This window comes from Catharus ustulatus, chromosome 1 (assembly GCF_009819885.2).
Source record: "Catharus ustulatus isolate bCatUst1 chromosome 1, bCatUst1.pri.v2, whole genome shotgun sequence".
Taxonomy (NCBI): domain Eukaryota; kingdom Metazoa; phylum Chordata; class Aves; order Passeriformes; family Turdidae; genus Catharus; species Catharus ustulatus.
Genome location: NC_046221.1, coordinates 138,825,755 through 138,842,399, shown reverse-complemented (window position 1 = coordinate 138,842,399; position 16,645 = coordinate 138,825,755). Strand labels below are relative to the sequence as shown.

Below are 16,645 nucleotides of genomic sequence, written 5' to 3'. Positions count from 1 at the left end.
CTCTCTGTGCCCACCTCCTTGGTGAATTCTCATGCTCATTGATAGCCAGAGCAGATGCTGCTGCAGTATTTGGGGTCAATCTTCCCTAACATACATGAAAAGCAGGGCTCTGATTCCTCAGCAAGTCCCCCTCTCCCCTCTTGTCCTGGATTTGAGGAAGATGCAGGTCCACGCTAGATAATCCCATGGAGCCATAGGTTGAGGACAGGGCCAATCCAGGCCTCTCACAGATCTCTGGATGGGGAGAAGGGTTGAAGGCAGAGCTGATGGGCACATCCCAAGGATGGAAGAAGTAAGCAGATTTTTGAGCTAAACCTCACAGGCAATTTCTTCCAGTTAATCCCTGCCATAATTCTTCCCCCAGCAAAGCTGATCTGGTTCATCATTTCCATGAGACAGAAGGCATTTTTTTACTGCTCACTTCTCAGAGGTCTTAGACACTTGCTTTTAATCATATAGTGTATGCTGACATCTGGTGGCATTCAGAAACAAAATCTTCATTAAACAAATATGTTTCAGTTTTAAGGAGGCGGCATACTTACTTTCCCTTAGCTGGGCGCAGAAAAAATTCTACCCAGACCACTTCAGACTGGGGATTACTCCAACACATGAGGATGGAACTGGCATGGTCCTGGAACTCTTGAGGAACATGTACTGGGAGAACTGACCTCCAGAAATGAAGGGACCAGCAGCCAAGGCACCTGACTGTGCTCAAACACAGTCACAAAATGGAGCACATAGCATCTTGTCATTCCCCCTTCTGAACACCGAGAAACAATGCACTAAAAAAAAAAATGATGCAAAACTAACATGGGTTTTAGCAGGAGCAGAACCACTGTAAAATCTTAGGTGATAACACTTCTGTAATTGATGTTATCTTTATTTCAAATTGGAGAAAAAGAAACAAAACAGCATGTATGAATAGCTAGAGAGATGCACCAAATCCTTGTTTCATAGTATGTAATAAGTAGCATGGAATCAGCTGTTATAGTTAAAATTGATACCCATGATGTAGCTGTTCCATTAAAAGCTGGATTAAAATCATGTTTAAATTTCATTTCCTTCAGTCCCTATCCTGCTTTTGATTAGTTTTAAGAGCAGTTGATGGTCTTGTGATTTGAAGATTTTGCATTTTAAATTTTGTGTACATGGTCTGGAATTTTATGTGAAATTGTGGGTTTGATCTTTGACCTCTGTTTACTGCAGTCCTGATTTGCCACTAATTTGATAGCAAGACATAAGGGCCTACTGTAAACAAGCCACTCACTTTACATAGCTGTGTTTGGCTCCTAAATGAAGAAGTATGTATGGAATATACTTTGGGTACTGTAGCCTCCTAAAGAAATAATAAAAACCACATCACTGCTTAGTTCTCCAGGTAACGTTTACATTTGGAGAAAATAAGTTGCATGCCTAATAGAGACAGAAAATGCAGTTCTTATCCATTTTGGGTTTGTTTGCTTAAAATTATTCTTTAAAGTATTTGAAAGCTGAGGCTGTCTCTTTTGAAGTCAGTGGGAACTTTGACATTGATTTAAAAGGGCTCAGGATTAAGCCTAAATTGGTAGAATCTAAAAGGCAAAAATGAAAATGTCCAAAGTCTACAAATCCCTCACTGATCCACCATGCAGAAAGGAAGGACAAAAGCCTTCTCCAAGGTCTCTAATGTACATCTTGATTCCAGAACTTCTAATTTTTGTACATTTGTAGACTTTAAGATGGAAAGCAACTTTCCAAAGGACTGTAATTGCTAGCATATGAAGTAGTACATACTTGCATCGTGATCTTGTTAAGCTGCTAGGGGAAGGGAGATGAAAGCTGCTGTAAAAATCAACTGACTGTTAGTACACATCCTCCACAAATTTTCCTGCACTATCCATTACATAGCAACCTGCTCCAGGCAGATCCCCAGCTCACAGGTACAGCCTTTCACATAGTGAGTGATCCAGCACAAGTCTGCTTGTAGACATTTAACTCAGAAACACATCTGATCATCCTGCTCAAGCTCAGCACTTCTGGTATTCATCTGGCACTAGCAGCTGGGTCCTCTGAAGAGCAGGTATATACCACCCAGCTGGAACCATCCATCCCAACACTGAATTTCCAATCACCTTGGCTCTATCCTCGCAGTGGAACACAAAAGTGCCCTGGACAAAGGGCTGTTTTCCTATTTAGCAGAGAAGGAAACCATTGACTCTTTAATTTTCTATCTTAGGATGTCTCAGTAACTGTGACTAGAGCCCAGTAGTCAAGGATGGGGACTCTTCTCAGCTGAGAGTGTGGCTCATCTACAGTGGCAAGTGTAAGCTCAGAGAAGGGATGGGACATGGGCAAGCAAACATGAGAAGCCCTCTGGTTTCCTTTTCAGACACCCAAGTGCATTGAGTATCTCAAATGAGGAGGTGCCAGGTCAAGCTCTTCATGGATGACTTGCAGAGGCTAAAGCAGCCAGGGGTAGGGAACTGCCTACTCTGCTGGTTTATGAGGTCCCAATGTCACACAAGTCAGAGTTCAGGGAGACACACAGATCAGGCTGTCCCACATCATCTGAACCTGAAGCTGACAAAGCATCCATTGCAGTCTCCAAATCCTCGTGACCAAACAGAGGAACATTATCTATTGTTAACAGCAACCAATGCTTGGCCCAAGAATATCAGATAGAAATGCAGCATCCAAGTGAGGGAATCCATGCAATTAACACCCAAAACAGTCTCTTGCATCTCCATTGCTCAGAAGTATCCCAAGATATCAAAAACTTGATGGGATGCACAAGAGAAGGTGGATGTAATCTCCCAGGATGTGAAGTCTGTTCTCTTCTACCCAAAAATGACGGTCAATAGAATTAGAGGAGTCAAATGCTGCTGCCTTGCAGATTACTCTGTTTAACCAGCCTTGAGATTTTTCAGCAAACCATCTCAAGCAGCATCTACTCCATCTTCCCAGGTGCTACCTTGTGCAGTGTGCTACTCCAAGGGAGAGAGGTGCTACACACAGGGAGAAACAGTCCTGTCCTTATACTGATGTGTTTCAGCCACCACAGAGACAAAAATCTGCACTTTTGTTGCCTTTGCCCAGGTGCAAAACCAGACAGATCCAGCAAAAGCAAATCAGGTCACCTTTCTGAAGATATCTGAGGTATTTTTTGAGCTACCTCAGCTTTCCCACAGTACAACAAAGACACCAACCAAAAATACACAGACAGAGATTTGTACATGGTGCATTCTGCACATATCCCCAGTGATGTGACCTTGCTAATGTACTGTAGTACCCACTGAAAACACCTTATATTTCCATGTTTTTGAATTGGCTGTCGTCTATTCTGCTGGTCCAGCTGGCAGAGGACACCCCTGGTTTGAAGGACTCTCAAACAGAATTTGACTTAGGGAATAAACTTTCAGCATAGCTGTGTGCCACTGAAAATTGGGAGTAACATTCTCCGTTAAAATATCCTGCAGATCCCATCTTCTGCTTCCCTTTCATGGGACATTTCCTCAGGATATTTCAGGTTCCAGTCCCAAGGACTTAACACCTTTATGCCAAATACCTCAGCATCAATTTTAGAATTAAAATAGGAATGCACAAGTATAGGGACTTTGGCACTTTATTTTTTCTAATGGAGGGTAGTAACTGCGCAGAAATACTTCTTAAAATATTCTTTAATATTTTAATAGGGCTGGCTTACAATGTAAAGAAAAGTTAAATTAATCTGAATAACTGAATAACAGTTTTTATATGCAAGACAATCAGTTATCTTTAATAAATAAAGGATGCTATAAGGGCCCCTGGCATATTTAGACTGAGTTGGTAGGTCTGGACCCAACTGTGGAACAACGATCTGTCATTCTTAGATCAGCTTCAAAAGCAATTCAACAAGGGCTCCATGTAGACAGCATTACCGAAAACCTGTTCCAGTAGCTTTCTTATGCAAGAGAAAACCACAGTCACATTTGTATTCTAGGCAGTGAACCAACAAGAATGAAGCAAAACAACAGCAACTGTCCCCAGGAGATATTTCGGGCTGCTCCTCTCCTCCCACTCCCCTTACACTCCTTTTCAATCTTCTACCAAGCTGGGCATTTTTGGCAGGAGAGAACCATACCGAAAAGGTTGTTGTCAGGCTGATAGGGACCACTGTGGCTTTTGGCTACCAAAGACAATTTCTCCAGCCTGAGGGAGCATCAACCTCTTCGCTCCCTATTTTGAGCTGGGGCAGAGGTGACTGTGTGAAGAAGGGTGAGGAATGGGAGAACTTTCCTCAGCTCAGCAACCTTTGACAATCGTTGCTGCTTTTCCTCTTCACTCCAGGATCTGCTATACAACAAGTGCAAATTGAGGATGACAAATAAGAACATTAGCCTGGTGTTTCTGCTCAAATGATCCGCCTTGAAGTAGCTGATGTTGACACTTAAATTGTCAGCAGACTTCCAGTTTAGCGCTCCAGTTAGAAGAATGGGTCCTTTCACACTTCCCTCTGGGCTATTGTTTCAGCTCTTTCTAGACGGGGCAAATATCATTGCAGCAGTTTACACTCCAGTTTCACTGCACTGGTTCTTTTGCAACCATAACCCAAATTGCCTAGAATTTTTTTTCTATAATGTAAGCTTAGACTGCAGAGAATAATTACACAACACTGTAAAAATAATCTGCAGCAACTAACACAGCCATGAAACACCAGATCTGTTTTTCTCCAGCATACCTATATAGACAAGGCTGCAGCTAATTCCAATATTTACAAAGGATACACTGGAGCTGTGATTACAAAAACTGGTATTTCAAGTTAGGCCACAAACATGAACAAACATTTATTGTTATAAGATAAGATTTTGTATTTTGGGGTGTTATACCATCATCTTACTTGCCACATTACCTTGCCATTTCTGTGTTTTCTATATCACTTTCTGTCTGGATTCAAATAACATCTTTGTGGCTAAGACATTATGCATTCAAGTTGGAAAGTCTTAATTTAACTGCAGTTTCTTTCCTGTAATTGTGTGTTTCTTCTATTTTTGTCCAAATCAATCATACTGGTAGTCAGTTTTGCTGTTACTCATTTCTGTTAGGGACCTCCTTGCCTGCTGGAAGCTCAGTCCCCAGCCTATCCTGCATGCTGACTTGCTCTCCCTCTTGATGCATCTTGCTGATGGCAGGACCACGGGCCCTACTGGTACTAAGCAGTGAGTGCCAGTTCTTCTGAGTAAGAGAAAACTATTGTAGCAGGGGGCAGAATAACTGCCCACTGACCCTTGTCTGCTGCAATAATTGTCCGGAGTTTTTTTGTGTTTTCAAACCCAGCTAAGCAATGGAATGAACTGATACCAGTCAATTCCTCCAAGGTACAATAGGAGCTCTCTGGATTTCACGCAGTTGCATTGTCCAGAGCCTGAACATGTGGTGTCTTAATATTCCTTTCTCTGCTTCTCTAGAAGCCTGCTCCTGTCTCCTATGTAATTCTGCCAAGCTCTTACCTTGCTAGCTCTACACTCCCTTTAGTGAGCTTGTTTAGTCATTGTTTTCCCCAGAAGAAATAAATTATCAAATCAAAACTAAAAGAATGAATGAACAAAGCCACAGACTGGGAACAAGCACATTGCCTGAGGTCTCTACAAAGAAACTATTCAGGAAATAGTTGGAAAAGAAAAATAAGGATATAAGTAAGAATTTATCTAACTGACTATCTGCCTTTGGGAACAACAACTTCTAACTTTTGCAATCTAGCAATGAGGAATTAATACTTAACTATTAGATTTAGACACTGTTTTGAAGGAGTTAAATTCCCAGGCTGCCTATTCAGAGCAGGGTGGGGCATTGGGGAAGTCAGAGACAGAAAAAAAGGCACCTGAATGCCCTGAGAAGGAGCAGCAAAACCTTCTGTCAAGCTCCCCTTTCTCTGCTCTGCTCCATCTAGTCCCCAGCTAAGGGTGTGCTGGTGCACAGCAGCAATTGCTGCCCTGGCTGCACATACCTGTGTGCAGAGTGACCCAGGTGAGGAGCCTTCCCCACACCAGGAAGAGAGTGCCACGTCCTCGTCCTGCTCTTCTCTCAGCCACCCCTCCCCACTGGTGTGACAGTGCATGGCATGGCCAGTGGCTGGGGCCTGGGGGCAGGGACATGGACATCAGCCCAGGCACCTGGAATGCATCCTCTGGGGGCCCAGGCACCCTGTCTGGCCCCTGGTACAGCACACACCAGGTAAGTGCCCACCCTGCAGCACCAAGAGGGCTTGGGGAGAGGGGGCTGCTGATTTCAGCCTCTCTCCTGTGCCCTCTGAACAGCCCCATTCCAGCACCTGTTTGCTGCTGGCTCTGCTCCCTCTTCACCCCACTGCTCAGCCTGCTCTGCCCTGGCTCCCCCTCCAAGCAGTCCTTTCTGAGCAGGAGCTGGGCAGAGCTGTTCTGTTCTGTGCTAGAGAATCACTGGTTTTTGTCATCTGTGTTTCTGTCGCTGTCAGTGCTGACAATGGATTTAGGCAACTGCAAAAGAGAGACTGAAGCAGCCCCTGGGAACTAGCAATTTGAAGCATCTGCTAACAATAAAAATGAACTGAAGGTTTATTAAACCCTTTATCTTTTCTCTGCTTTTTGTTTCAAAAACTAGAAGGCATGGAAGGATACCCAAAATTCTTGATTTTCTCTGCTTAAGAGGCAAACCACTTTTTGATGATGTAAAGTATTGGTATAAATTGTGCATAAAATGGCTTGCAGCTATGTGTTCTCCTTTTCTAGGAACAGGCCAGTAGCAGGTGATGACCTGAAGAAGGTCCCAAAAACTTGGGATTCTCCATTTGCTAGTGGGTGGATATCCATTTGTCAGGGCACATTTTTCCGGCCCATGTTCTCAGGATGAAGAAAACTGAGAATTCCTGTGCACAGGTCCCTGGTGCAGCAGGACTCGTGGCTGGTGGCAGTGCTTCCCAGGACCAGAGCTGGGGTCTCTTACTGGGACACAAGAATGTGGAGCCAATGGTTTTACTGTGAGTTTGTGAAATAGGGTGCCAAGGCTGTGAGCTTGCACAGCTGCCAAAAAGATGGCAGCAATAGGGAATTCCCTTGGCATGGGGATACCCACCTGCATGTCAGGGTGGGGGTTTTTGTTTGCTTGGAAAACCTCCCAGTCCTGCTCCCGTACTCCTTGGGGTTGTTGCATGAGTATTGTGGGTTTTTAAACATGGTAGTTTCCTGGGTAGACCTTAATGATATTTTAGAGCTGCTTGGGTGTCTGTGGGTGAGACTGATATTCTGTTCTTTTATTTACTTTAGTTGTAGCTTTGGAGCAGTAATGGGTAACTATGGGTCATGTGTTGATGCCAACCTTAATTTTTCCAACAGTTAAATTTTTCTGTCCATCCCCATTTTAACATTTTATATTTTTGGAAGCCTCAGGAACAATTTCCTCCTCCCATTCATGGCTATCCTGCCTGTGATTCAGTGGATCATCCCATTTTCAGGTCTTCACACAGGAGCTCTTTCCCTTCCCCTTTTCTTGAGGTGGTTTCATCCTCTTGGTTTGAAAAGGAGCTCTTTGTTTCCTCCCTCTACAAGGGACCATGAACTGTCTCTGATCTGCCTGGCAACATCCCAATACAGCTGAGGTGACCTACTTTTGGGGCAGTATTTTTCAACCCCATCAGGAGGTGAAAGAGTGAGATCCCCTTTCAAGAGCTCCTAGACATGAGGGGTTTGGCACGGCTGCCAGTTGCAGTTGCCTGGTGCCACATGGGCATCAGACACATCCACACAGGAGCAGCACATCTGATACATTCTGTAGGGAAAGCCATGGCACTCGAGTGATGAATGATGTCTTGAATTATGTCTGTAATCACTCAGCTCCCTGGAAAAACTTAAAGTGGCTGTGCCCACATGGCTGTGTAGTATAATGCCTCTTTGTGTTGGAATTACTTTTCTTTATCTTTTGATTTAATTTGGATTATTCTCCTGAGAGGTCCCTGAACAGGCTGATTGGATGCTAGCTGTTGACATAAAGGTAAAAGGGGGCACACATGGCCATGGGGAAAAAGAGGTGGAGGTAGGATTTCTCCTTGGCATCAGCATAGATATAGCTTGGTTGATACTGCTCAAGGAGCTGCATCTCTGAAACCAGCAACACCCAAGCTGTGCTCCCACAGCCCTCCCTGTATAGGCATGGTGTGTTATGGGACATGAGTGTGTTTAAGGGTGCAGTAAAATCTGATGAAATATGTATTCTGTTACCTGAAGTATTTTCTGCAAACTAATATTGTAATATTTTTGTGTCTGCTGGAGTAATGAGTGTAGGAAGCCACAACATGTGGGCTTTGTCTGCTTAATAGAAAGTGTATGTAATTGCCTCAGTGTAATATATTTTTATTTCCCTCAGGACTTTTCAGAGGTTTTTACTTATTTACAATATTGTTGTTTATGGACAAAAATTATTTGCAGGATTAGTTGAGATTATTATCTACACTATTGATCTTGGTTTGACTTTTTGTCAGAGTAGAGAAAACAGCTGGGTGAGAACAGTCACTGAGAGCTCAGATGTAATAGAATCATAGAATAGTTTGGGTTGGAAGGGATCTTACAGCCAGCTAGTTCCAAACAGGAACAACTTCTGCTCAGAGCCCCATAACAGCTCTTCTGTAACTCAGCATTTCACATGTCTGTTGTGTGTAGTTGTTTAAGGGCAGAAGCTGAGCCAGAGATAGAAATTTATTTCACTTCTGCTTCTTTTTTCCCTCTTTGCCTGTCACTTCACAGACTCTGAGTTATTACTGGCTGCCCAGACAGACACCTTGAAAGGTTGTCCTGTTTTGTGGGTTGTATGAATAAATAATTTCTGCTCTGTATGTAGAAGTTGACAATGCTGGCAGTTCCTTCAGATGGTTCTGTGCCTCTTCTCCCCTCACAGTCTCTCACAGCCTGTCAGGTGCTGAGAATGTGCTGACCCCTTGTGTGGTCTCATCAGTGAGCAGTGAGCTGCTACCAGGTGTGATGGAAATCCCACAGATAAGCAGATTCTTGTAGAGGTCTTTCTACTCTGCCTTCTATCGTACAGATGAAATCTAGATTTTGTGTGAATGCCACAATTGAGGTTTTTGAGCTCAGTCTGTTCAAGAATAATATCTTCAATGCTTCAACTCTCCCCTCTTGGGGCTTCATGTCTAGTGCCTCTGAGCCTCAGCAAGATAAGAACATCATTTAGTCCTGTTTTTTCCAGTGGCAGCACAGTGCTTGCTGGTACTTCTGATGCCATGCTCCTTCAGCTGTGCTGTGAGGGACCCAAGGCAGGAGGGCAGGGAGCTGTCTCCATGGAGAGGAAGATTTTTCTCTCCATTTGCCTTGGCTGAGGAAGCACCCCAGAGACAGTGAGGGTCCCTTTAGCTGGCACCATTGCCAGAGAAAAACATTGTCATGGTACATCCCTACAAACATTCACCAGGGCATTTTAAACACTTATGCAATGACATTTCCACCCATGGCTTTCAATTAGGAAAAGCTCTAGAGCAAGTCAAGGTGTCCAAAGGAAGTGTGGGTGGGAGTCAGAGGGCAGCATGGCCACAGCACAGGTGGGTTTCAATCGGGACACCTTTCCTCTGCAAGAATGAAAAGAAAAGCAAAGGATGAAGGCAAACCTCCTGGGGTTTTTAATGCTATTTTCCCAATCTTTGTAGGGTACCTCAATCTCCAGTCTGCTCCCAGATGCACTGCAGATGTTAGCTTTTCCAGGTTAATCAGTAAACCAGTCCCTGGGCATGGGGAAAGTAGAGACAAATGTCCTTACCCAACTTTCTGCTGGTGTACTCATCTGTGAAGACTGCAGTTACGTTTTTCCTGTTCAACACCATCACTCCAGCTCTTTATTCTAAAACTGTTCTCTGAAAGCAAACAAGGGCATCAAAACACTAACTCTTACTTCATCCTGTTGTCCTTTACCTGTCAGATTTCAGAGTTTGTGCAGTTTCAGTTTCCTTTATCTTACTGGGAAATGTGTTTGGGAGAAAATGGATGCAATTTCTTAGGTATTAGAGAAACATACATTATTTTCAGCCCTAATAAATCAAAACTTTGGAAAATAACTTTGCTCACCCTTTCGAATACAACCTTTTCCACTCTGTCATAGGGGAATTCATAACTTGTATGTTATAATGAAGCACACAATCACAGAATGGGTAAGGTTGGAAGGAATCACTGGGGATCATCTAGTTCAACCTCCCTGCTCAAGCAGGGCCCCCTAGAGCACATTACTCAGAATTGCGTCAAAAAGGCTTTTGAATCATTCCAGAGAAGGACCTCTCCTGGCAGCCTGTTTCAGTGCTCTGTCAGCCTCACAGTGAAAAATTCTTCATGTTCAGATGGAATCTTCTGTATTTCAGTTTCTGCCCATTTCAGCTAGAAGCAAGAAGAAGCATTGCATGAGTTTCCGGTGGTGTTCTGCTGTCAAGAATCCAGCAACTTTCCATGGTTTAGTGCCCGTTTAACTAGTTTCTGCTAGAAAACAATTTGTGGCTTTGGCTCATAAATGCAGGACTGTCAACTGGGCCAGCTTGCACACAAGCTCTCAGGCTCTGCCAGAGCTGTTGGTCTGATCTGCTGAGGGTTGTGTTCTGATTTGCCTTAGTGTGACCAAGAAGCTGACACAAGAAGGCAGAATTGAATATTGGTTAGAAAATATTTCCCAGATCTTTTTTCAACCTCATACATCCATTCTGCTGTGCTGAACATCAACTGTCCCTGCAGATGTAAAGATCACTTCTCTCATGTGAAATGAGGACACAGCTTATAGACTGCAGCCCTCTAGCTTAAGGAGAGATCTCCAAGCTGCTGCTTGGGAACTTATTACTCAAAGGTAAGGGAAATAAGTACAGGAAAGAATTACCCCCTTGCCTGTCCCTTTGCACAATACTATAAGCATGTCTCTATTATCCCAACTCTCAAATTCCATAGGGAAATACAGGTTTTTTTTCCATCAACCACTGCAAGCAGACTGGGAGTTTACCATGGAGCTGTTTATACCTCTGAATATAAAGGAGGCTGGACATGGGGCAGCAGGTCTGGAACAGTGGGAAAGTAGCCCAAGGGCTGGAGGCAGTATGCAGTTTTTATAAGCCTGCTTGAGGAGTGACCTGCTTATCTGGTTTCCACCAGATACTTCTCTGGGTCCCAGAAGAGAATTTTCTAGTGTGTGTTATTGGCAGGTCTCTGGTACCCTGCTTGGGTTCCCCCTGCAAAGCCTGGAAGGAGTCATGTGCCCATGGCATTTCCCTGCTAAGCCCAGCGTGGTGCTGGGCAGCAGAGAGCAGCAAACCAACCCAGCTCCACATCCTGAACAGACTCCAAGCAAATGCTGATGCTGGGAGAGCTCACAGTCCATCTGTTCTGGACATCTTCTTCTCTTCAGCATTGCTGGCAGAGCTGCTTGCAGGAGTGCTCCCTCACCTGACAGACAACAGAAGCTGGTGAGCAAAACCCTTTTATTTCGGCTGATACCTCACAATTCATTTTGAAGAAGAGCTGGTAGCTCTTCCTGGACACCTCATCCAGGACATTGGAAATGTCCTTGGCAGAGCTGGGGCCAGCTATAGATTGTCCCAGTGTCTGTTGTCTGATTCTCACTGGGCTATTATTCACAAATCTCTGACTGTTTTCAATGCTTCCCTCCCCAGCAGATGCTATGGTAAAATGAGTTTTAATTTTTTTCTGAGGACGTTAAAGAACACTTGCATGTGATTTTCTTTTTTTTTACTGATGATTGAGGTGACTGCAAGTTGAACAGGAGCTTTGTAATTACACTAATCCATTTTAAGAGGTGTGAGAATGTTAATTAGGAATTTTCTAGGCAGTAAGGAACCTTACAATACTTGTCATTTGTCAGAAAGTGGGGTGCAGAAGACAGATGCAAAGAAACTTGAGTCGCTAATTACACATATCCTACCTACTGCAGAATTTAGTTTTGCTTTGGACTGCCTCAAAATGCTGTTACAGAAAAATGGAGTGAATAGTGCAAGCTGTGTCTGATATCCAGCTTAGCCACTGACTAGAGGGCTTAAACTATGGAGCCAGCAGAGCAGGGTGAGTCCTCCTCTTCCCTGAGTCAGCATTGAGTGGGGAAGACCAGGCGTGGGATGAATCTGAATTCCTAGGCTGCTCTGGAGGTGCCTGGCTCAGTGGAGGGCTTTACCCTTCCTGCTCCCATCTTCTAGACTAGTCTACAAGTAATGACTTTAAATTAAGTTGGCTGTGGGCACTGTGTTGATTTTCGAGTCTCACAGGATGTCTGTGAGTTGCAAAGTGATGTAGGGTGAAAGTCTGGCTGCTCATACCAGCACCTGTCTGTTCCTGAGATTTCATGAGGTTGCTGTGTGGATCTAGGACATTGCTGTCACACAAAGGAATAGTGTTGCTCCCACCTTGAATCTGGGCTTCTGCTGCTTCATTTGCCCTAGCACTCATTTGACTCCTTGATGAGGCAGTTTGTCTGGGTAAATTGACAGGAAAATACTCACTGATGTCATTTTTTAAATAAAAGTTGTCTTTCATGTAAAATCTCACCTGTAATACCAGCCCCTTAAGATTTTGTGATCCAAAGACTGCACTGCTCTTTGGAGCTGAAGTATGATCCTTCTTTAAGTATGGTCTTGAAGTCTGCTCTGGGCTCTGATAAAAAAATGTCTGAATCTTGTCCATGCTTGTCTCCAACAGGCTGCCATATCTGATAAGTCCTCTTTGAAGGAATCAAAAGAACACAAATCACTCAAGCAGAAATCTGACCAAACTCAAAGAACAAGGCTTTAGAAAGATGAACAAACAGCAGACTGTGCACTTCAGTCATAAGGGAGATGAGGATCTTTGACTAACCTGGTAACTGGAGACTGTGATTATTTAATTTGGAGTTTTGGTGACATTTATAAGTTGTTATGCTCATGTTTATAATGTCACCATGGATTGCCCCAGAAGAATGCATTCACTAATGTGAGCAGTTGGGAGATATGCTTTCCATGCTTTGACTAATATGGACTTTGAAACATGTGGCCAGCAGCTTCAAAGAACAGCCAGCTGGTGTGTGAATCAACACCAGGCCTGGAGCAGAGCTCTTAAGAAATGGGTATTTGCAGTATGCTCAAAAGTAAATAGTCAATATCTAACGAAACAGATGTCTACTGCTTAAACTGAGGTTATACTGGTGTAACTCCACTCTCCTCAGTGACGTTCATGGTTGATTTACATCATCTAGGCTGGAAGCTTTGGCTGCGTTTGGTGATATAACTGCCGTGCCTGTAATGGGGAAATGAAGAGAGATTATGGAAGTATGATAGCAAGAAATCACAGAATAATTAGAGTTTAACTCTTGGGTGAGGCCCACAGTCACTCTGGCTGTATTTCCCTTTGTATCCTGCTATGTTTTGCAGAAACAACCCTGCAGTGTAGAGGTCTATGGTGAAGTGCAAGGTCTGGAGGAAGTCCTGCCACACTGGAAAACAATGACTCAGAGCAAAGCAAGTACTGGCTCCTTGGACAGGACTTCTTCATGGTGGCTGAGGTGACATAGTAACATAAAAGTGCATATCCCTTTGTGAACAAGTCTACCTCTTGCTGACATTTAATTCCCTAGAACCAAATCAGCCTCATGGGAGCTGAAATCTCCACCAGAGTCCTAGCTAACATGTTGGATGACTTGACTAAGTAATTTTGCCAGCTGATGGGGATTGTACTTGAAGCCTTTTTCTTCAAGAACATCTCCACTGTAAAGATGTTCCTGTGAAAAACAACCAAAATATGGGGGTTGTGTGCATAACAGACTTGTACCCACACAGTTAATTCCCAGTTAAAACCTAGTTTAATTTTTTGGGCTCCAGCTTGGGAGTAAATAGATCGTGACTCCATTTTTAATTTGCTTTATGACTCTAACCTGCTATTTCTTAATGTTTCTTTTCCATTTGTATTGGGGGTATTATTGTGGGTTTAGGGATTTTTTCTGCTTTGAAATTGTCACAAGGTTCTTTTATTTGTTGACTTCTTATCACATTATTTTCTTTCCTTTGTTCCTCTCTCTTTCAGTAACAGTCTTTTGCTCCCAGCAGTGACTAAAGCACCATGAACATTTTCATTCAGTGTCTGCATTATCATGCAGCAATGACTCAGTCATCATGTCAAGATGACCAAAAGCAAAGCTTGTAGTGTCTGCAGAATCTTCAGTGAAACAAATAATAGCAGCTTTCACTTGATCAAGACTCTAGCTCTGTCTCTTGACTATTTCACCTGAGTAAATGTTCTTCATTGTGTGGTCTGTGTTTTGGATTTGTGATGAAAAAAGTACTGTTAGCAATCAGGATGTTTAGTTACTGCTGAACAGTATTGAGGTGTGTTTTGTTTCTCATCCTGCCCCATCAGTGTGTAGGCTGGGCATGCACAAGAAGCCAGAAGAGGACACAGCTGGGAGAGTTAACCCCAGCTGACCAAAGGAATATTCCATACCATATGGTGTCATGCCTGGCATATAAAGCAGGAGGAAGGAGAGAAAAGAGGACATTGGCCATTGGTCCTCCTAGGTAACCCTTACCCAGGATGGATTCCTACTTTTGTAGAAATGGCTGAACACTTACACACCTATGGGAAGCAGTGAATGAATTTCTGATACTGCTTTGCTTCTCATGCAGCATTTGCTTTATCTATTAAACTGTCTCTATCTCAACCCACAAGTTTTTGTGCTTTTACCCTTCCAGTTTGCTCCCCCATCTTGTAGAAGAGTGGCTCCAGCTGCATGAGGCTGAGCTGCTGGCTGCTGTGATAACCACACATCAGAGACTGCCAGGACAAACTGAAGAGCAGTGCATGGTTTAAAAAGCATGCATGTGAGAGATAATAGCATCTGGCTCATGAATGGGATACTCAGTTCTCCTTCATCTCTTTAATTCCTGAAAAGGAATTTATCTTCCTGACCCCATTTCCATAGTAATCCCTGCAAGAAGAATCTCTATAACCATCATATCATATACTAACACTAAAATAGCAGAAAAATAGCAAGTTCTATATTGGAGAATCCACAAAAGATACAGTTGCTGAAAGACCAAAAAATACTCAAAACTAGGGGGAAAAGTACAACAGAGCATATGAAAAGGTGTTAAAGGTACGTAGAAGGAATCATTCAGCTACAGTGATCTTAGTTTTCTCTTTCAGAAGGCAGCTATGAAGTAGATGCTTTGGATTTTAGTGAACTAAACACCTACTCTTTATGTCAGCATTCACCATGAATTACATAATTCTAGTAATACTTTTATACTTTAAACCACTGAAGTACAGTTTGTAGTAAAATATCGAAATGTACAACTGCAGTGTGTCACAGCTGAGCAAACAGGAGCCCTGTATCTTAGGCCCTTGCAAGAAACTTGCATGAGGCCATTCCTTTAGAGTTTTTTTTTCATTCTAAGATTTGCATCTTACAGTTTTGAACATAAGTATCTGCAAATTAAAAGCATCTAGCCATGTGTTTGTGTGGATGCACCATCTACATACGTGTGAATATTTCAGAGAGTGCAGGACCTCTTGTTTTAGATCACTGCTGATAATCTAGCAGTTGTTTATATTTAAATGAATAATGCTGCTACGCAGAAGGTTCTGCCTTCTGGAGTCCACTCACTCATTTTTTTTCTTCAGGAACGATCTGTAAATTATTAACACTCCCTCTAGATATGAAACTAGGAGAGCCAAGTGTGAGAGGTGCAGGGAGGAAAGCAAGGAACTATTGCAGAGCACCCCTGCTCTGCAGGAACAGCAGACTGGAAGGGCCTTTGGGCTGCTCCTTCCCCTACCACAAAATCAAGTAATTCTTTTAACAGATGGATCCAGCTTCATTCTAAATGCAGTCAGGTATTTTCTTTTTTTCCCTGCCTTGTTGTTACTCCTGTTAGAATATTTTTGAAATGCCGCTGCCTTGGAATCATTGTGATTTCCTGCCTGTGTTTACCCGTCTGACATGGGTGACTCTGTGTTTCAACAACTGAACATGTGCACTCAGGTTGTGATGTGGAGAAGCATTTTCTATGAAGATCAAAGGAGCAGTTGGTTACAGCTAACAGGAGATTATTTGAGTTAGACAAGCTTGCCTTTGTTTGGAAGTGATGCTGGAGAGGTGCATGCTGGAAGAGGCATGCCATTCCTCTCAACTGGTAAAGAGAGATTTTTATATAAAAATTCTTTTGAGGATTTGCTAAATAATGTATTAATCTGGTTACATTTCTGTCAGGGTTTTCTGTTTCTGATTGAGGTGGAGTCAGAAATAGCTCATTTGTACTTCAGCAAGATTTGTACTACAATAACAAGAAGCAGTGAGCTCTCTGTGCTTGGCTTGGAGGCACATTTGTGTGTACATGCAGAGGTTGTGTATACATGCAGAGTGAGACATCTCTCCAAGAGTACTCCTTGTGCCTTGCCCTGCCTGATGTGACACTGAACAGCACTATTTACACAGTTGTTCAGATAGCTCCCTTTTGAGCTTGCCTCCAGCTTCCCATAAGCCTTGTGTCACCTCCTTGGCTCTCAGTTTAGGGCTCCCGGGAGCCACATTAAGGAGGGATAGGAACAGCAAAGCCTTTCAATATGAGCCAGACTGTAGCTTCTGGAGATTAATATTCCTCAGCTTGGAGTGGTCTGGCTTGGACCTTACCTTGTACACTGAG

The 16,645-nt window shown here is 43.2% G+C and overlaps 1 protein-coding gene across 1 annotated transcript in view; it reads left to right on the top strand.

The window, feature by feature from the left end:
• The first annotated feature begins 6,108 nt into the window (after positions 1–6,108).
• Positions 6,109–16,645, top strand: part of NIPAL2 (NIPA like domain containing 2) — a 52,036-nt gene continuing 41,499 nt past the window's right edge. Inside the window, exon 1 of the mRNA XM_033074538.1 lies at positions 6,109–6,189. Coding sequence (XP_032930429.1) covers positions 6,109–6,189 — 81 coding nt within the window. The remainder of the gene's footprint in view (positions 6,190–16,645) is intronic.